Here is a 22,033-nt window from a genome sequence, read left to right on the forward strand (position 1 = left end):
GATGTTTTTGGAAAAGGTGTTGAATTCGCTTTCTTCGTTGTTTATTGTATGGACGGGTCTCATGCAAACATTCATAGGCTTGGACCTCATGTGAAATTCTGTAAATTCGGTTTCCTGCATGCCACACGTGACAGAACAAAATGGCCAACCACTTGCTTGAAACAACTGCAATACAAAAGTCCGTTTATAATGTTTTACATACCTAACGGCCCACACCCATGGCACTTATTGTGCCACCCTCCTCCCTCTTTCCATGTTAACTCCACCACTTCGTTTAACCACAGTATGCGAGGTAGCCCACTTGCGGAATTTCACGTGGGGCTCCCTAAGGGGTGCTGCAAGTGCATAAAAATCCCACCGCACACCTCTGACCTGCACGTAACAGTAGGCGTGACAATAGGAAGGCCTGTATCGCTAGGTGCAAGATAGTCTGGCCGCATAGTTTCAGTTTATGGGTTTATTGCAGCTGAAAAAACTAGACACTATTGTGAAAAACAAACAGCACTTGCCTGCGTATTGTTTAACCCCAGGGTGTCTGGTCCAGAACTCTCCACTATGGTGTTCTTCATAATCCAAGTGTCACTTTGGGTTGTTAAACTGGACTGAATTCTTTTTGTCATTTGGTTTTCATTCTGAACATGTATTTGTTTGATATTTAAAGGCAGTTGTTCTTCGTATTCATATTCAATTTGTATCTAAATTTCAATGTTTGCTTACTACTACTATTTATCCCTCCTAACACTAGCCACTTGAGTTCAGCTGAGAAAATTTGGCTTAACTTGGATTAAGATGATGTTTCTCCTCCTTGGAAGCTGTCTATTTTGTAAACATCGCACTGGTGCTGTTGTGTGCAGCTGTAAACATAACCAAACAGAGCTGGCATCTAAATTGTAACTATAATATTTCACAGTAAGTAGAACTGTCCTTGTTGCTACGTGTGTGTTTGTCTGCACCTGTAATCCCTGAAGTCTGCAAATGGATAAAACAAGAAGAAAGTGTCGTCTTTTGCCCCTCAAAGGACAACTTTGCAGCCAATAGTGTCGATAATTCCATTAGACCTGCTAGCTTGAAAACGCAGTGTGTAGCAGATGAAAGGGGGTTCACCATGGCTTAACTGGATCAGCTGTTGCAGCAAGAAAATTGGTTGATGCCATTGTCTGAAGGGCCTCCTTTCAGGGGCATCTGCCGCTTTTTTCTTTGGCTGTATGCGACCAGATACTTGTGATTGCCTTAAATATGAAAGAAAGAAAGGATGTTGCTTGACATTACCAGCCTATGCAGCACAGCTTGTTTGCCATAGGCAGCATTGCAAATCTCTCCAAGAGGGGAGGAGCCCACATTTTCACCGCTGCTACAAGGGTTCCATAGCACAGTTTAGAAGAAAATCTAGGCAAAACTGTGCTTGATTTAATTATTGTACATTTGGGGGGGGGGGGGGGGGGGGGAGTGAGAATTTCACATGAAATTTCTAGATAGTCTATCTTCATTCTTGAAGGAATGATAGAAATGACAAGTACATAAAACCTGCATGTCAATCTAGTGCTAAGGCTGGTCTGACCTTTGTGTTCCCTGGAAGGCTGAATGAATATGGACCCTTTCAATTTAGTAGTTTGTGAAGAGCCGAGTTCTGTACCTAAGTGCACATGGGCTTTAATGTGCAAAGCAGTTAGCCTGCAAAGTATGTCCTCTTATAATTAGAAGGCGCTCTTCAATCCTGAAACAAAAAAATTGTAGATAGTAAATTTGAAGAAACATGTCTTTATTTAAAAAAAAAAACTTTGCATTATTTACAGCTTTGCATTTCATTATAAATCGTAAGCACAGCACCGGTATAACTGCTGCTTTCTTTGTTCACAGGCATTGTTTATGTACAAAATTCTTCCACTCACACAACGAATTGAACAGCGCGGCACATAGGTAGTCTTGCTCCATTTTGTACACACCTTTTCAGTGCAAGAGGGAAAATATTATATATACCTCTCTGGAAAATAACATCTCTGAGCTTGACTGGAACAGGTCACTTTGTTGTGGGCATTGCACGTACAATCACGTGTTACTGATATTATATATGAACACTGTACTGTATGACTCTACAGGTCTAAAAGAAAAATTGAAAAGCAGTCATAATTTTTTTGAGGGTGTACGTCCACCATTGCAGCTTAAAAAAAGGAAGCAGGCTCACTGACATCTCGGAGCTCTAGTGGGTTCCCATTTTTCTATCGTACTGCTGATGGCAGTCAGGCAAAACTTCGGTGCTGCTTCTGACATCCATGTCAAAAGCAGTGGTTAAGCTTGCAACCAAAACTCGTGCACAACACAAATCAGAGTAACATAAGCTGGAAGATTCATGAACAAGCCATGTTTTGTGCATGAGGTTGGATGCTTCTGTCCAACCTGTGACCTTTATACACCGATGCACTGCAGCTTGCTTTCAAGATGTAAAACAAAAATGGACAAAATTAGACTGGAATGTTCATTGCAGTGGTGGTAATGTATACCCTCCTTCAAGAATACCGTTGCATATCACAATGACTGTCGTGTTCTACGAGAAAAACCTGTCTAATGCCATACAAAGGTGCGCAAAATATCTGAACATAGCATATGTAGAAGCTAAAACACACAACTAAAATCACTCTGCGTGGTATCACGGTCATGATTGGTGAAATCACCTCATTAGGCTTTTCTATTCATAAACTACACCAAGGGATAACAAAAGTCACACACAAAAAAAGCCACGAGACGCACCATCAAAACACGCTGTAACAACGAAATGGAATGCCGTAACATGTACGTCATAAAAGCTTTCTTCACTATCACATATTATTTATGTACAAGTAGTGTGTGATGACATCAGATATTTTATGCTAGTGCCTGCACACAAAAAGCAACTGCAATTGCTTTCTTAAAATTTGATCTTTTAAGTACTCTGACTCCTTGCTTCCTTCCTTTTCTGAGCTTACATACAATCCGACACACACAAGCTAAGCATAACACTGGTCAACTCAACCAAACCAACGGCACAAATGCTCCACAAATAGAGCTATGCAGCTTTTGTGCACGTGTGGTAGACTGGACCGTTGCTTGATTAGTATTGCTTCAAAGCTACAACTACATACTTTCAACACTTCAAAAAAGCTTTTCAGCAAATAATAATGCTGTTTAGGAAATGAACTGCATAAGGAAATGGGAAGCACCAAAAGTAAAGTGACAAATAGCATGCCCTGCTATATATAACCTGCCAAGCAGTCACTGAGGTTCCATTGCCATGATGCATGTAGAGCCAATCTGTTCCTTTGTGATTTCCAGGCTTTTGCACAACTATGGGTCTGCACAAAACCAGCAAATTTCTCAGAGCTAACAAGTTTAGCAGTTAGCATAAACTCTCATCTCCATTCTCTGCATTAGGCACATCATGCAACATGTGAACTAAGCATGTAGCATATACACTGGCCTGGCACGTTAAAAACGCATGAAATGAAACAATTCCAGACGTTACAAAGGGCATCTGGTCCTGCAAGATGTAAGGCACTGAATGTGTGCTTTTTATCACTGGTTGTGCAGTTGTTTTGATATTGCTGTACTTCTATTTTCACAGAGGTTAGGAGATGGTGAAAACTAAGTGAGATGCAAAAATTTTGACATGAGACTGTTGTTCACCTTTACAGTAATGTGCATGAAGATAACCGAAGTTTACTTTCATGCAAGATTGTTCTCAGAACATTAAACACATGGTAAATATTTGCCACAAACATTGACAAAGCAACGTGGTAACAGCCTTCTTCATGTCACTGTCACAGAGAAATGTCGGCCTCATCAAAGCTACAATACAGCATTTGGCGAGGCGCACACAACACGGCAGATTCCTTGAAGCCACCGCAGTATCATAATCACTAGACGATGAACTGTCCTGTCATCCATGTTCCACTATTATGATGAGAGCATCAAGGCTCTCGTGATGATTTATCCAGCCAGCATAGCAGCAGGACAAAATGAAGAGCTCTCTCAAAGAGAGAGAGCAGAAGGCCTGAATGTTGGGCTTGTAGCCTGTACCAGGTGATCACGAAGAAAGCCTGACTGCACGGATGTCCTCATAGCAGTTCTCCACAGCCCTTGGGCGGCCATTGCGATGGCCACCATTTTCAACAGTTGTTTCACCAGGCTTGGCTGTGCCTTCGCCAGATGTATTCTGCAAAAAAAGAAGTGAATTTGTAACAAGATACACGTCAACAATTTGCCTGAAGTGGAACACATGCGTGCAACTTATTGCTTTTTGTTTGGCCTGAAAATATGACAGGGAAACAAGCAATTAGATGAAAAAGAAAAAAGGAACAGGCTGCCAATTGTCACCAGAACGGAAACAATGCCTGCCTGCTTTAGAAAGGTGACAGGATAAAAAGAATACCGAAAACAGTATAGAATAAGAAAAGAAGAGGGAGGAGAAATAAGAAAAAATGAAGAAGCAGCTCTTACTGTGAGCTGCCAGTACTCGCAGTATGGAAAGCAAAGAACAACAAGGCATGGCAACCTGAACTTAGTAGTGGGAAAATGTGAAAACTATGAACACACAGCAGCATGACATTCAAGACTTCATTACATGTGGTACAATAACTTAAGAATAGCTGTCACAAGTAGCTTGGACAGAAGCTGAGGAAAAATTTAATTGTAAGTAAAGCTTTGGTAATTCGACCACCATTAATTCGTATAATTCGGACTTTCGGCAGACTTCCGTCAAACACCCATGTTAGTCTACGTATAGGGTTGGAAGGACGCCCTAGGACTAGCATCCGTCAATTTAGCCATGCTTCCAAAGTGGTGAAGTATCAAGATATGGCCTGATCCAACCTGTGTGATCCAAACTATCTTACATGATAGTTTGATTTGTGAGATTTAACTTCCCTAAGTGACTCAGGCTATGAGGAATGCGGTTGTGAAAGGCTCCGCATAGTTTCAATCACTTGGGATTCTTTAATGCGCACTAACCGCTCACAAATGATCTTCCAAATATTTGCCCTCAGGCTTTAAATGCGTAGTACACTGCTTCCTGCGGCCCTATGACGTGCACGCAATGGCAAACGCGTTAACAACCGACAGGCTCTCATCAAAAGGCCGACACAATACTGGTGCATAGATTTGTTTTCAGGGCTTCATAGCCAGCCTGCGGCGCCAGCTGAGGTCGTAGCTCCTCGCTATTTAGGATGACTGCCTTGCTGCATAATTTCTTTTTTTTTTTTTTTTTTTGCAAAGTATCTTGCAGCTGTGGCTTCGATGCACGCTTCCTTCACTTCCATTCGACTGGCATTTCCATTCTTCCAGGACGTCATTCTTGGCATTTCTCATGTGCTGTTTGTTGTTTGTGCGATGAAGCCTCCACCACATGCCAAGCATCAGCTCTACTGCGCTGCACACTGGAAGAAGTTGTGAAGGCCTTTTTCATTATGGAGCAGACCTACTTCTGATACTCCTAAGAGTGTGTAGGAATCAATGCATTTAACATAACTGTGAAAAAGTATTTTTGGCAGGGAGTTTTGATCTAAAATGGAAGTCACTATTGCCCAGGTTTTGACCAAACAAATTTTATTTTCATGCAAATGACTTTTGGCAGTGTCGAGCATTCTTTTCACTTCCTTGAAGTCCAAATTAATGATTTTGCTGTATTACAGTGATGTGCAAAGGCATAAATTAAAATTCTCTTAAATTCCAACTTCAGGTCATTTTTTTACTGCAGCAAAGCTTGATAACTCCAGCAATTTGGGGAAAAAAAAAACAATTTCAGTTCTTGAAATTTTCTGAAACTGTAAATTCTCTTTTCAGGAAATATTACTCCTAAAATTTCCTGAAATGGGAAAATTCCCCAAATGGAACATCAGTGACATATATATAATGCATGCAAACACATGCATTGCAACATGAAGGCACGATCAAGATTCAAAATAATGGACGTTTCCTGCTTATGAAGTTTATGTGATGTTATTGGCAACTCTATTGCACAGATGAGAAAGTCAACAAACTTACTCTCACTTTGGAATTTGTATGTTGTCAATTAAACAAAACACTTGAAGATATTGATTCAAATATGAGAAAATTTGCTGTTGGGTTTGTTTTTTTTTTCTTAATAACTAAGGAAGGCACAGCATTCAAATTTCAAACATTCTGTGGCAAAAGTGACTCATCTAAACAACCTGCAGTGAGTGGCTATTGCTGTGATGCACTGGCACCTCTGCAGTCACTGCTGGAAACTTACATAAGCACATAGGGCACGCACAGTCTTCATATTCACGAGTATTTTGAGAATGCATCTTTAAAATAAAGGTATCTTTTAGAAGTCCATACTTACCACTAAGGGTTCCATGTGATACAGTTAACAAATTTTACCCTCTGTGTCTAAAGACTGCAGGCATTGTGCATGCAATAGAATCCAATTTGCTAAAGGGGACTTGCGATTACAATTTGCTGAAGGGGACATGTGATTATGTGGCCTTCATGCTTCGTGCAACGCAGCTGCCGAGAGCCAGTAAGAACAGGTGGCGCCAGGCACAGGCGTGGAAGAAGTAGCTAACTCTGTTTATTGTGCATGCACCATGTGCTGTCAACTCTATTTTCACGGTAGCGCCTCAAGAAGTGCAGCGGTCATGCGATAGCACATTCCTTTTGACAGTGGGACTCTACTGCAAGTCTGCTTAAAGTTTACCGAGGTCAGATGCAGTATTATCTAAACCTTCACAGCTATATCAGTACATGCACTTTTATACTGTTTTTGTTAAAAATATATGTTGCCTATCCATGGTCAGGAAATCAACTTGCAAAACATGGATATCCAGGAAGATGCTAAAGCTTGACTTCTCCAGAATACTGGCTGCACACATTACTGAGAGACCATTCTTACCTGAAGCACAACACCATCCTTGAGGTATGTTGGGTTCTCGAATGAGACACCAGGGGGCCTAGCCTTGGCCTTCCAGCGCTTCCAGTAGAAAATGCCCAGCACAGCCGCAATCACCAGCACCAACGCTGTCATCACCAGCACAATGGCAATCTTTCCACCCAAACTCAGGCCATGTCCAGATAGAGCTGCAGAGCCTGCAGTTGCATGATGGGAAGTGCGTTATGCGCTTGTTGTACTCACTACAGTTCAGCTGAGGTTCAGCAGAACAGGCCTCTGATGAGACACTAGCGATTAGTCCTTGTTGGTTATGATAGCAGGTCAATAAATTTTTAAATAATTCTTTTATTACCAGTAGTCTGCGCAAGTGACAGCCTTGTGTGAGGGTTCAAATTAACAGCTAGGAGTGTTCACCCATTCAAATGCAGGCAATTTTGACAAGACCTCCATGTCGGTATGAATTATGTACCATTCCGAATTATTAAGTCTCTATTGCATTATCCAAGAACTAAATTAAGACAGGCTGGTTGATTGCTCATCTTCATGGTAATAAATAGCACAGCAAAAGACAAGGACAGAGAAAGGACAGGATGATGCATAGTTCGGTCCACAACTATGCATTATTTCTGCGCATACAGCAAATAACTGGCAGAATGCCACAAAAAAATAACACTAAAACACCAATAAATAACTTCACCAACTTTAGGATGCATCTCACATTACATTCGAAACAAAATAATGAATATAACGCAATTTTTTTTCTTTTTTGCTGCTCAAGGTGGGCACAGCATGCTTCACTATCATACTTGCAAGCTGCTAAAAGGAGCCAGCTTTTTAATTCTCTTGGGTCCATGCATTGCACACAAGGAAAGTAAAAGGTGGCTGTGAACATGAAAAGAAGCCGGATGAAAAGGCGAGTGGAGTAGGAAAAGCAAAAAAGTCTGCGCGAGTTAACGCGCAATGATGTTGCACACATTTAAAAAATGTTGCCTCTTAAATATTATGTACATATTTGTTTGCTCCCATATTTCTTTCTCCAATTTTCTCAGCTGTCAGCTGTAGTTGGTGTGATTAGGCTAACATCATGTTATAATCATATACAGTAAAAGCTCATAAATTCGAACTTCCCGCTGGGGCAGAAAAAAAGTTCGAAGTATCTGATATTGGCGTTATCGAATGGCTTTAAAAAATCTGACAAGAACCGTTTGCTTTATGGTGAATTTACTGTATTTACTCGGGTAATGAACCCACTCACATAACGAACCTATATCCCACTTTTGCCGCTGAGAATTGAAAAGAAAAAAGCATTCGTTGTTAGTGCGTCCCTCCACTTCGCGCCGTCGCAGTCCCCAGTGCATTTTTTTGTAGCACAACTTAACATCACGGTGCAAGTACCCGACCACCGGTGGATGCATTTCGATAAAGGTGAAACAGAGTAGAGTGGCCTCCGTGTGCTGTGTAATGTCAGTGCATGTTAAAAATCCCAAGGTGGTCGAAATTACTGATGGCCAGTGAACAAATGAACATCATTGCCATGGGCTGGCGCAGACAGTGTGAAGCTCATAAAAGCAAAACTGAAACTACATAGTCCACCTATTAAGGTGGAGTTGGATTAGGTCATCTGCGTTTCGTTGCACTTGCCGTTGCGCACACGTAAGAGGTGCATGGTCTACTAAGCAGCATGTAGTTCAGGCTTGAGGAGTGCTACAGTCAAACCCGAAAATATCGAAGTCACGGAATATCCCCTTGAAAATCCCATGCAAAAGTATAGGAAAGCCGCGTCATATATCGAACTCAGTTTCACCGGTCATTCGGTATATAGAACTCCGCACCACGCACTGGAAAGTGTGCCTTCCTCAAAGACGTTCACATCACCCTCGGCCGTTTGGTGCGTGACGTTTTCAAGCCACGCGCGGAAGGAATGAGAGGGGACAGTTTGGCGACGGCTGGTCTAGGGCAGCACCGCGTCCATTCCCCAAAGACGCGTGCATCTGTGATATTGTTTCCTGCGCGCCAGCACGTGACGTTTGCAAGCCATGTGCATGAATGAACCAGAGAGAACCGGTGGAAACGAGAGGGGAAAAACGCGATAGAGCGAAGCGCAAGGGTGTGCCCATTCTTTTGCCGAGCTATCTCTCTCCTTTCTCTCTCTCGGCCTTCGTTCACAGTAGCACGCGCTACGCATGCGCCAAGCCAGCTCAGCCCGTTTTCAGACAGAACATCGGATGCTTTTTCCAGCGTGTGCTGCGAACCCTCTGCGCGCGGCGGCTGATGTGGCTATGGCGCCTGCGGACTTTAAAGTAGTATAGACACTATTTTTTGAAGCGTCGGAAGGAATACAATTGCTTTCCTGGTCATGGTCATACAGAGATGCTCCCCAAGCAATCCCAACATCGCACGTTGCCGCAAAGATATTTTATTTTGATATTAAAAACAAGCCAGGCAAGTACTCCGTTTTTCAAAACCCATTGGCAGCTACATCTCTGCGACGAAAACGTGTCCATAGGTAAACAACATGACGTAATCACACAACTGACGTGGAGTCAGCAAAGCAAAAAGCAGTGACGACACATGGCCGGACTCGAACAGCGGCGGCGCCGCTTCCGGTCGTGCCCTGAGAAAGTACTATGCTTCTGCTTGCTTTACTCGATGGCTTCTTCGTTGGTGCATGTTACTATTACCTCAGCGGTGTACGTATGAAGACTGCCTGCTATACCCGGGCCTCAACAGCATGCCTGCACAAGTGCAGGGCTTTCGGCAACGGTGCCTCTCGATGGCGCACCGGAAACGAACTGCGCCGCTCCCCACCTACCCTAGACGTCGCTAGCCCTAGCTGGTTTCATATCGAAGCGCCAGCGAACGGAGCTTCGGAGTAATAAACGTCAGAATTTAGCGCCGCTTTACTGGCAAGCCCATCTCGTAAAATATCTTTTTGCTTTGCTCAATGCCGGAGCTAGCAGACGTCAGGTGCGTCGCACCGGGCAGCAGCTGTAGGAGGAAAAAAAGTTTGCTTGTATCACTGTAATCACTTCTACCAGGACCTCAGGACAGTATTTTCTTGCACGTGTGATAGCAAGCAGACAAAAAACGCGACCCAAATGCATCATTAGATTTTGTGTTTACGCGATCACCAACCTTGCCAGTATGGCGCGCTCGTGTGGCATTCTTGTATCTTTGACGTCATCGCTCGCTCGTGCCCGGAGAGATCAAAACCGAAACTGGCCCTGATAAATGCACTGATAATAAATTATTTATCATATGCTAGGGCTTTTTGGGTCGCAGTCCTTCTGTTTTGGACCACTGTAGATCTATTAAAGCAAAAATACTGGAACAGAAAATGTATGTGTCTAAGTGGCAGATCTCTCTCTCTCTCTCTCTCATCTTTCTTTTTTTTTTTTTTTTTTTTTGCGAGAGTCGTCCATTCTTATTGTTGTGCTGTAGGCGTGGCGTAGCGTAAGATATGGCGGCAGCAGACGTTGAGAAACATTAGGAAGCGGCAGTCTTTTTTTCTTTTTTTCGCGATTTCTGCCGCGGCGACACAGAAACCTTGCTAATTGAACTGCCGCGGTGGCTCGAGCGGCGAGAGGGACGCAGTTCCAACAAGTTGGAAATTTTTCGCTCTGTTGCTGCCGCTCGTTGCTGAGATCGCTATATCGCTTGCATGTGAGCGAGCTGGCCTTAACGCTTTTTCTTTTTTCAAATTCTCGGGTGCAAAAGTGAAGGGTGGGTTCATTATGCGAGTGGGTTGATTACGCGACAAATACAGTATCGTTTTTTCGCATCGTAAGAGCCGTCACAAGCCGATTTCTGTATATCGAATTATTGATATATCGAACTTTTTCATGATCCCCTTCGAGTTCGATATATCCAGGTTCGACTATATTAATGCGAAAGCTTTAATTTCTAGCTCAGCGAACATCAGCCAGTGACAGATACTGTGCCTTTCCTTGTCTGCAAACCAATTATAGAATGCTGGTGAACTTTGATGCATTTAACAGAATGCTGGTTTTCAACAAGGGGTGCGCAGTGTACCGTAATGCAGCAACAACGCTTATGCTTTCGCATTTCTCCACTGTAGATTCCGCAGTGCTCTCAGAACTTTTTTGATGATCGCACAATCGTAACTGGACACGGCGCAACCAATGCGAGACCTTTAGCATCTGTCCAACGCCACAGCCTTACATGGGCATCGGCTGGGACTGCACCAATAGAAATACTTGTCCGTAGTTCCGAATTAAAGGGGGTCAAATTTACCAGCATTGATTTGCAAGTCTTGGAAGTCACGCAGAACAGACAGCAAGCAGCTGCCACCATGGCCGCCACCCCATTACCCTCCGGCGCCGCCGGCCACTGCGCCGGTCATGTAACGGTTAGGCTTTACCCACTCTTTCATGGTTTTACCTAGTTTTTCCTTTGTCCCTGTTTTGGACGTGCGCAGCCGTGTAACTATGCCACCCTATCGTGGGGGCGTTTCTTTGGCCAGGTACTGAACGCCAGGCCAGCCAAACGCGGTGCCACATAGTTTGAACTGTTCATAGTGGAGCCAACTCGCATTCAAATTAATGGACTTTTATGTACACAGACCTTGATGGAGCTGGGCCGGAACAAGTAGTGTAGTTGGAAATGTCCGAATATTCTAATTATCGAGGTTCAAATTACCGAGCTTTCAATGCCTCTTCATAAACACAAACAACCATGAATATGATGTGAAATGCAGTACTCACATCCATCCCCCACTTATGACTGAGATTAAAAATGGTTACATACTGTTCCATATGCAGTATATCAAAGCCTTACTCGGTAAGCAGTTATTTAGGCTTCTATTTAAGATGGATTACTTAATAATACACCATACATCACGTAAAGGAAGATGGGAAAAGTGCTTGTCCCATCTACCTTTACGTGATGTGTGATGTGTGATGTGTGATGTGCTATTAAGTAATCCGTCTTAAATAAAAGTACTTGTCCCATCTACTTTTATGTGGTGCGTACCGGGCATTGTAATATGAAATAAGTAATCTGTCTCAAATCATAAGCCAACTAGCCCATAAACAAGTGCTGCTAAGCTATTTGGGCTGCATGGGTTAAGCTGCTCCTTAATAATAATAGTATTTGCAACATGCTTAGGTGCCTTGTAACTTCCAGTATGTGAATGAGCCCTTTTATAAAGTGAAAAAAGAAAAACAAACCATATTTTTGAAATAATGTTTGCACAGGCAGCAGATGCGACATGCTTACCTGGTGGATGAATGACAACAGGCAGAGTACTGGCACTCATGCCGTAGTGGTTGCCTGCTTTGACCAGGAATTCATAGATAAGACCCTGGTCCATGCCCCGAAATTGGAATGGTGGTTTCAGTGTTTCATTCTGAGAAAAAAAAAAAAAAGAAATGGAATTAAGTGAAATAAAGATAACCAAAGATGCATCAATTACTGCAACCTTCGGGCAAATTTCAAACTTCAGTGGACAGTAGCTATATGCATGGCCTACTGTGCTCTTCATTAATCATGTGGAACATGAGCTGTGTTCTTACGAAGAAGGTAGTGGCATTGCCTGAGCAGTGAAACAAACTGTAGGAGTAGTTCGTGTGGTGTCAACACCACAGCATTGTCTTTCATGAAATGATCCGTCAAAGTAGTGCAATTATATATACCTCCTATTAGCATTTACAAGCATGCTCATAAGAAGCAAAGCTAGCATCATTTGGCACAAGTACCCCCAAATTAATTAAAAGAAATGATAAACACAAGCGTGTAAAATTATAAATTAAAAAATAAATAATAATAACAACCTAATAGATATTATATCACACTGGCAAGGCTTCCATACAAAGGGAGTCAACAGCCACTGGCACTAAGGCGAGCATAGTAGATTTTTTTTGTGTGTGTCAATCAATATGAAATAACAATGTAATCATGGAGATAATCGATTAGAAAGTAGAAGAAAAAAACAACACCATGTCACTGTTGGGACCCGAACTCATGACCTCCAAATTTCGCGTCCAGTGCTCTACTGACTGAGCTACGGCAACAGCCATTCAATCTTCTAGTTTCTTAGGTATTTATGTTGCATGTAACCTATCCCTGAGAGCATTCACCAGTGCCACCCTTGTCCATCCAGGAGACTGAAAATTTTTAGTAGTCATTAAGCATCAACAAATTGTCTTTGTGCAATTACTGAATTAATCACTCCACCTCGCAAAAGAAGCCTGGGGAGAGTTAAATAATCAGGACAAGCAGCCATGAGCTTTTCTTCTCCAGCAACTGAAAGATGCCGTGAAACATAGAACAGCACTCACCCTGTTGATGCTCTGAGAGCCAACACTCCTCCAAAGAACACGGTACCACTGGACCACATCAGGGTTTTTGAGTGGAGGATCCCAGTAGATGTCCACTGCTCCCGGAGCCACTTGTGAGGCTCTGACATTCTGCGGTGGCCCTGGCAGCATTGCTTCAAGAGAAACATATGCACGAGAAAGATTAATAGCAATGCATATAATCTCAGAAGTATATTTGCTGAACAACTGGTTTTTCTCCAAAGCAACAATGCCACCAGTCATCACTATACATGGTCTAAAGCCACACCAGCACCTGACCTACACTCGTTGCACCCCCCCCCCCCCCCCTTGCTGCTATGCAACGGGTTTGCTGCCCCTAAGACAAAATCCTGTTGATGCCCATGTGACTATACTCCATCTCGCAAGCTATTTGCAGCACTGTGGTGGAAGGTAGAGCTCTCTCATCCAACCAGAGCTGCAGGAACACAGAAAATAGCCCCTCAAATATTTCAACAGTGAAGCTATATTTTTCAAACAAAACATAGCAATTGAATGCATAGTTCGGATGGGTATTTTTAAAGTATACAGAGCGTTCCAATCACAGGTGAAATGAACAGACAAAGCTCTGCAAAGGGCTGCACTGAGGTAATAGTGTTTCACTACCATTCGTCAACATGACACTGGCCAAGTTGGTTGTGTTGCCGTTCATTGAATTTTTGCTGTTTCCCTTCCTAAGCAGGCGAAGCAGTTATCTTTAAATATTTTTAAAGAGCTTTGCCTCGAGTTTTGGGGCAGCTCAAGCTTGGATTCTTTCATCAAGGGGACAGTAAATATCACCCCGAACAGCGAGCGAATGCCCTACCCGTGGGCAACGAGCAATAGGGGCACAATGGTGCCACCAAAAAAAAGAAAAAAAAATAAACGCTCCGCTAGAAGAGGTCGGATTCACTTAAAGAAGTTGAATAGCTTTGACCTAAGCGTGTTACGAAGGGTTGCTCACAGCTTCCTCCAGAAAGAGGATATTCCAATTATGCATCTCTGATGAAGTGCTTCAAAGAGGGCAACATGCTATTGACCGTTTCCATGGCAACAATGCAAAAGATGATTAAGAAGCTTGGCTTCCAATGCAACAAGCATTCTCGAAATATGGTGCTGACTGAAGTGAACTACACAGTGTGCGGTGTCACCTCTAGTACCTTCGCCAAACAGCGAAGCGCTGACAAGAGGAGAGGCCTATTTCTTTCACTAATGAAACATGGGTCAACATCGGCTGCCTGCATAGTCTAGTGTGGATTAATGGCACTATCCAATATGTGTATAAAGGTCATCAATGCGAACTGTTGACTGGTGTTCAATACTCCAGTGGCAACGGCAGAAGACTTATTGTGATGCACTGTAGTAGCAAACATGATTTTTTTGATGGAGCAGCAGAAGTGTTCAGAGCTAAGAAAAGCTTTAACTGCAAAAAGGAAATGAAGGGTAACACTGCAATAAATGGTCCTCACAGAAACTGCTTGCGCAACTGCCGCAAGGCCGCAGTATAGTGATGAACAACGCCTGACCACTGTATGAAAAAGGAGAAAGTGCCGGGCATGTAGGGCTTCGGATTAATCCTGACTGCTTGTGCATTCACAACCGCTGAACACACAGGCTTAGCTTGCATTTTGCCACCATCAACATACAGCTGCCAAGGCCTGTATTGATTCACCTTCCTTGGGGTGTGACTCCTTGAGGTGTAAATTAGTGCATATGCATGTCGTAGAAATATTTAAAACAACTGTGATTAGACAACAAATGAGCTGATACGAACAGGTGTAGCAAAAAAACAAAAGTTGGTCTGATTCATTTAGAATGAGTGTCCATCCAAAAATAAAAAAAGACGCCAATCGCCACCTGCTACACAGAAAAAAAAAGCTAAATACTGGCACACCTTTTATGGCATAGATTAAGCCACCTGTCAAATTGACCAGGGAGGGTGAGGAAACATGCCCATAGGAACACAATATAGTGTGCACCATTCTGATTGGCCTCACAAGCTGCAAACAGCTTGTGAGATAGGGTACAGTAAAACCCAATGCCACCTGGTGCTTGCTACTGATTTGTCAATGTGCTTGTGATAATGACATTGGGAGGTTTAAACAGTACTGGAATTGCGCCATTCCCTGATATGCAAAGTACAAACAGGAAGAAAACGAATTACAGCAGAGAGAATAGTAAAATGGCAAGGAATAAGAGACGCAATTTTGCATTCGTCTGTAATTTGTCACAATTGTGACTGTGAGATACACCTGAGTGGCCTCTCATGCACTGGTAATCAAATGCATGACCAAAAACACTTCGCAAGCAAGATACTAATGGCACTGTCACACTCACATCTCAACTACTTTTAAATATTTATTCTGTTTTTATCATGCATTACAGAAAGAGTATTATCTATAGTAAGACACAAAATATATCGACAAAAATTCGCCTTTGCCTTGTCAACCAGAAATTAAGCATTTTCCTTGCAGGAGACTAAGTTCAAACATGGCACTCAGGCATGTTCTCTACTCTGCCTACCTTTGCCTTCTTCAAAGCAGGACACGATTTCTTTGGCAGCAGCAAGAGCACACTGGGTGGTCTGGAATACTGGCCTGCCCACACACCAGCGCAGGCAGCTAGACGGTACACCCTTGGTCCTGCAGCATTGCCTATGATCGCTACCATCTGTATGGAAAGAATAAAAGATTAAGACATCATACAAGCCACCAGCCTGGTAACGCAGGCCAGCTTCAAAGTGTAACTGTTAATTATCTGTGATTCTGCAAAAAAAATTGTAGATTTGAGTACCTTTTTTAGAATTGTATTCAGCAGCCACATTCTTTTTTCTGAATGTTATTGTTATTACAGACATCAACAGGAACCACAGAATGGTGGGAAAACAACTAATTTTCTGCACTTGTACAAATAAGACACAAGGAGGAAGTTTAAGATGTAAGAAAACTTTAACCAATATTACTCAGTTATAATGCAATCTTAAAAGGAAATCTGGCCTCTTCTGACACTTACGACCTTGGTGGCGACGGTTCGTTCAGCTATATTGAAAAGCCAGGATGAAAAAATGAATTTACACAGTATTCATCATATCGGGGTTACAAATATAAAAGTAGAGTGCGTTCTGAAGCAGATGATCTGTGGAAAGCATTTTGTGTTAAACTCATGTGAATACAATATTCATATATATCTTCTCGAAATTAAGAATCTAGTAATGCAATTTTGATGATGCCTTGTCATGCTTGCTTTCCCAACCACTTCAGCAAGCTTGCGCATCAAGCATAGTGGGTGAGGCAAAAATGTGCTAACGTCCTTACACAAGATACCGGTGCCTTTTGAAAGCAACATTAATAGTAAAGTTTCAAGCCTCAAGTTGTGACCAACATCCATCTTGGGGGCTTCTCTTATTGCAGTTTTGAACCGTTCAGGAATGAAAGTGAGCATCGAGCAAGTGCCAAACTTTGTAAGGCTGTGTCCAGCTTGTGGGCAGTCACCACAGTAGGTGCATGACTGCACAACAGGACATCAACAGAGAAAATATTCAGAGAAGCCACCTTCAATTTTAATGAGGGTACATTTGAAGTAAGCAAGGCACGTTTAAAAATCAATTACTTGATTGTCTCTCATGAAATGCTGGGGATTTTTTCTAATTTCACAGGATTTAAAATTTTTTACAACGTAAAATAGGGGACCTACTATAAGCAACAACATATGCATATGAAATTAAAATTGCATTACTAATACAAGAGATGAAATGGCCAAAAGTGAACACATTCTGATAGTGTGCGCATATCTTTGCATACCCATATGTACTAGGCACTGCACTCTGTAGCTGCCAGGAAGGTTGTCATGTATGCAGGCTTATATACGCTCTCTATATGGTGTTGCACTCTAGTATTGCATCACAACAGCTTTTAAGCATTGCTATTTGACAATAGCATTCACTCACCAGCAGCGCAGTGCATCAGCTTGTCAAGCTCCCTAATGCATTGTGGTCTGTTCACGGCAAAATTTATGTCAATGTCAAAGGCACATGCACTTAAGCACTGTGCTGACACGCCAAGGGATGCACAACAATCTGCAAGAAAAAGCAACAAATAGAGGCACTCAACAGAGTTTTAAGACCAACCTGTGAGTATGAATGACATCTAAGTAAGTGTATATTATTTCATTTTTTATCCCTCTTAAATCGAGCAGGTGGCCAGGTATATACGTTTCTGAACTCCATTATAAGAGACATGGATGTAAAAGACAATCGGATATAAGAGACATCATTCACTCAAATGGTTGGCCGCCTTATAAATTTCATTAATTAGACCTCTTTTTTAACAGACATTACATGTAGGAGACAACTGGCTATAAGGGACAAATTAGCCTTAAAGTTTGATGGTACTCAGTGTTGCTTGTAACAGACATTTTAACATTAGATGCATCCATCACTAGGTTCAGTAGCAGCTACAGTGAAAACAAAAAAAGAGAGACACACCTGTGCCATCATTATTAATTATAACTTCAGCAAACAAAGAGCAGGTCGGTCTGCTATGAAATGACTAAAAGGAGACCCTGCAGTGGGAATGCAACATAGAGAAGGTCTTCAGGCTTGCCACGGAGAGCACAAGTGCGATTGCATATGCGAGCATCTGAGCGAGCATATTGGGAGCGCGCATTGAGTTCTCCAATTAGTGGAGCTTCCTATCACGAATTACCGTAGGCGTTGGGTCCACTAGTCTGGAGAATATAGCAAAAACTGTCTATTATGTTGCATTTCAGTATGAATGACAAATTTATCTCGTAAATACAAAGAAAGTGCTCATCTGGTGCCGCTGACATAAACAAGTCATTGTGCCTCGAAAGCGAGACATAACCAAGCCAAGACCAAAACAAATGACATAAAAACAGAAGTGGTTCTGGTCTGGCAAGGACAAATTAACTGCTCTGTTTGCTATTCAACCAGTTTCAACTCCACTCAGAAATGCCTCATTGCATTTTATTTATTTTTCGTCTCAGTAGCGACATTCACAGACTTGTTACTCACATCCACTGCTACCCTTTGTCAAACAAGCATAAATTTCTGAGGGATATTTCTACTGCTGATGTTTTATAGTTTTGGCTGCATCTAGCACTTTGGTGGTAAGCTGGTTACTTTTACGATTTCGGGGTGCTTTTTTGACTTGAATTCTTGTAGTGTTACCAGACATAGCTTAGTTGCGAATCGCTAGTTGCAGTGCCACACGTCACATCGCAATCGCACTTTTCAATCGCTGCAAACAGTTTGCCAACATATATAGATTTGGCACATCGGCCATGAGGCTCTTGGCCTGATTTTCAAGCTGGGAGAGGCTGTGTTGAACAGCATCAATGCAGCCATGAAGCAGACCAATATTTACAACTGTTTCAGCAGTAAATAAATGTAAGAAAGTTGCAAGGTGTGGTCAGTGTGGTGGTCTACCAAACAAATGCAATATGTAAATGAAAGCTATAATAACGCTTTTGCGACAGGAGATACCCTTAATTTTTTCTTATTTTAGCTTTAGGAAGCCTGCATCGAAATAAAGTCTGGTTAAAAAATGTAAACGTGGTACCCTGCTTATAAGGGACCTCTCATATAAGAGACAAAAACTGCTCCCCAGTGCATGTCCCTTATGAAGGGGTTTTACTGTACCAGGCAAGCAACCCAAGCCACCACAAGAGAGTCTCTCTTCAACACAAGTTCTCGTACTGCAGTACATATTTAAAAATGCTCTACAAATTTAACAGGACATAGTAGTGATAAAACGGTAAAGAAAGCATGACTGCCCATTAAATTCACATTAACTCTTTCTGCTCCACATGAGAGAAAATAATGCATCTAAATTGACTTCAGAAATGCCAAGCAAACTACCAATGAAATGTGTCCTGAAAACTGCAGACAAAAAGCTCTCTCAACAAGAATCAACTGCATATGAGTGTGTGTAATTAAAGAAAATATATTTTGAACCTTAATTCTATTTATTCTGACAAATTGCATATTGGGTGTTGGAAACTATATAGCATGCAGCACGCTCACAATCTCAACAGGTAAAATCTACCTTGCTGAAACTTCAGAGCAGTTCCTCAACACGTTCTGAGAATGGCAAGGGGAAATTTTACACCGTCCTCTTAGAGCCACTGAATTTTCCTCTCACCACAGTGTGGAACAGAGTGAATTGAAAAACAACCAGACTTAGTGGCCAATCCTAGGAAGAGCAGTACTATGTGCTTTGCCACAGTAAATGTGCACAAGCTTTTTGCAGCATACTCACTGCTTGTATTTCGTGCGGAGCGTGGCATGACACTGAGTGTGACTGTGCCGGCCATTGAGCCATGCTGGTTCTCGGCTGAGCAGAAGTAAGCGCCTGCGTCGTCTGCTGTGACACCCTTAATAATAAGGTAGGACTGATAGTTGTGAGGCTTCAGTGGGTCTGGGCTTGACTGCAGGTCAATGTGGTCGCTGCGTCCCAGCGGGTTACGCAGCTGTGAGTCACGGTACCACAGGAAGCGAGGCTCAGGGTGGCCTGACACTTCGCAGAGCAGCCTTGCATTGGCCCCCATTTCTGAGTATGCCTTTTTCAGTGGTACTGTGACCAGTGGACTTGCTGCAACAGATAGACATAGAAGGAAAAAATCAAGCCTTTGCAGCACCTCACACAAACCATCATTTTAGGCAAACCATAGGTGCCCCATAACCAAGAGGTCCTTGAAAACATGTCGGCAGATCTCAAGGCTACATTTATACTTTCCATCAAGCTTTGCTTCTAACAGCTTTATGAATGCTTATAACATATCCAAGAGTGTGTCACACTCTTGAACACTGCAATGTTTATTTGATTACTTTTATTATTGTGAAAAAAATTCCAATCCTAAGAAAAAAGCTCTAAGCACATCAAGACCTTCCCGCTTGAATTCAAATTACTGTTTCTATTCAGACATCTGATCACCTCATCTGTTTTGTGGAACGCGATGAAAGCAGGTTTAAAATATCATAACCTGTTTAGGAACTCCGATTCTTTAAGGAACATAAAAACACAAGAGACATTAACAAGTGCATTTTCTTCCATGAGTAAGTTTTATGTGCACTGAATGTTCTGCTTACTGGTTCACATTAACGAACATATTTGCCAGTAGTCACATTGAACTAAAGCAAAAATTAATTTTTATGCTTTCAGTACTGGCTTTATCATTTCACTTTGTTGGTAGCAATTTTTTTGCCAAAAGCATCACTGCCAACAAAGTAAATTTGACTCCTGTCATAGGGCTTTAGAGATAAACAACAACATTTTCATTCAGCTTCCATCACGAAACAAAACTAGAGCAGAATGTAATGGGAAACGTTCTTGAAATAAAACACTGCAAATTCTAGTCCTTCTTCAGCAATGAAATATTTTCACTGCTTACATTAGCCATGTGAAATGTGATGCAGGCTTGATTTGAGTCTATGAGGTGGCAACATAGCAACTGCATTTCACTATGCACATTTAAAAGTCTAACTACAAGTATGCACTCAAAAGGACCAATTCACACTTGCTAAATCGGAAAAGTGAGCTAACCTTCAAAAACGTCAAGCGTGGGCAGCTTGTACACTGTTCTTAGAAGTAGAGGCAGAATATTTTAAAACTGCTTTTCATTGAAAGGACTGCAGCTTGTACCAGCATAACCTGCAGCACAGCTGCCTGCAATGTGGCACTGTCTCCAACACCAGCTTAGAGAGAAAAACAGATGCAACACTCACAGATTACATGAATGTCGACGGAGCTGTGAGCACCGTGGCCATAACCATTGGTGGCAAAGCAGGACACTTTTGTTACATTGCGTGACACCCGAGGAACAGTGATGGCAACATGATGCTGAGGCAGCTGAATCTGCAGGATACCATTGACGTACACCGAAACAGTAGGGGTGGGCACACCAACACCAATGCACATGACAGTCATGTTGACTCCTTCCATGATGGGGCCAGATGGAATGACTAGTGGCAGGTTCACAAAGGCTGGGATGGCAGCATCAGTCCAGGCGTACACAGTCTCTGAGGGCACACTGGCTTTGCCACCCGACATCGCCATGATGGAAATAGCATACTGCAAACATGAAGTGGGAACTGAGCATGTCACTGCAGTCACACTAATGTATCAACAGTTTTTACGATTTTTCCCAGTGTTGCAAGGACACAAAGTAAAGTTAATAAAAATGTGGCAAATACGAGACGCTCCAACAATGCATACAGATGCAACTGATAAGACAGCTAACACCAAATGCTATATGCAGCTAAGCAAAATTTTACCAAGAATTTTGCCACATATCCACGTCAACAAGCAGGGAATCTACCCCACTCTTATTTGTTTTGCCCTGAACCACGGTGCTAGAAATTACATTCTCTGCCCAAATTTAGGGCAGAAGATGTCTATGCAGCCACTTAAGTCAGGGGTAGGAAGCTTTCACTAGTTTCAGTTTCAGCTACTGCAGTGAACCTAGCGACTGAAGGAAACTAATGTTTATAATAGAATGACTCCTGTGCACGCATGCGGCGCGATAAGATGTGGCAGTGGCAGAGTTGTCTAAGGCGCCGGCATCAGGAAGTACTTTTTTGCCGGTTGGGGTTCGAATCGTGCACGATAGTGAAGCTTTTTCACAATGCTTCAATAGGCTTTCCTCCATTTGCTATAAAAGGAATTGGTACTAGAGTCTTAAATTGAGGACAACAGCTTCTATGGAAGCTTCCTACCCAGATTAAACTACTAGCTTTTGTTCTCAATATTAGGGCGAAAGCCTTTCTTGCCTCATACTTCGTGTGACCAGAAAATGTCCTTCATGCCTGTCAATCATCCAG

General features: G+C 42.4%; 1 protein-coding gene across 3 annotated transcripts in view; it reads right to left on the reverse strand.

Annotated features, from left to right (window-relative positions):
• Nucleotides 1-1,727: 1,727 nt before the first annotated feature.
• Nucleotides 1,728-22,033, reverse strand: part of LOC146203716 (Ig-like and fibronectin type-III domain-containing protein 2) — a 199,893-nt gene continuing 179,587 nt past the window's right edge. For all 3 annotated transcript variants that reach the window (XM_084588880.1, XM_084588881.1, XM_084588882.1), the window contains 8 exons: nucleotides 20,939-21,284; nucleotides 19,473-19,805; nucleotides 17,141-17,269; nucleotides 15,718-15,864; nucleotides 13,180-13,331; nucleotides 12,119-12,248; nucleotides 6,884-7,077; nucleotides 1,728-4,186 (listed from right to left, as the gene is read on the reverse strand). In XM_084588880.1, coding sequence (XP_084445006.1) covers nucleotides 4,058-4,186; nucleotides 6,884-7,077; nucleotides 12,119-12,248; nucleotides 13,180-13,331; nucleotides 15,718-15,864; nucleotides 17,141-17,269; nucleotides 19,473-19,805; nucleotides 20,939-21,284 — 1,560 coding nt within the window. In that variant the 3' untranslated portion in view covers nucleotides 1,728-4,057. The remainder of the gene's footprint in view (nucleotides 4,187-6,883; nucleotides 7,078-12,118; nucleotides 12,249-13,179; nucleotides 13,332-15,717; nucleotides 15,865-17,140; nucleotides 17,270-19,472; nucleotides 19,806-20,938; nucleotides 21,285-22,033) is intronic.

This window comes from Amblyomma maculatum, chromosome 1 (assembly GCF_055883805.1).
Source record: "Amblyomma maculatum isolate TAMU_Amacu chromosome 1, ASM5588380v1, whole genome shotgun sequence".
NCBI lineage: Eukaryota > Metazoa > Arthropoda > Arachnida > Ixodida > Ixodidae > Amblyomma > Amblyomma maculatum.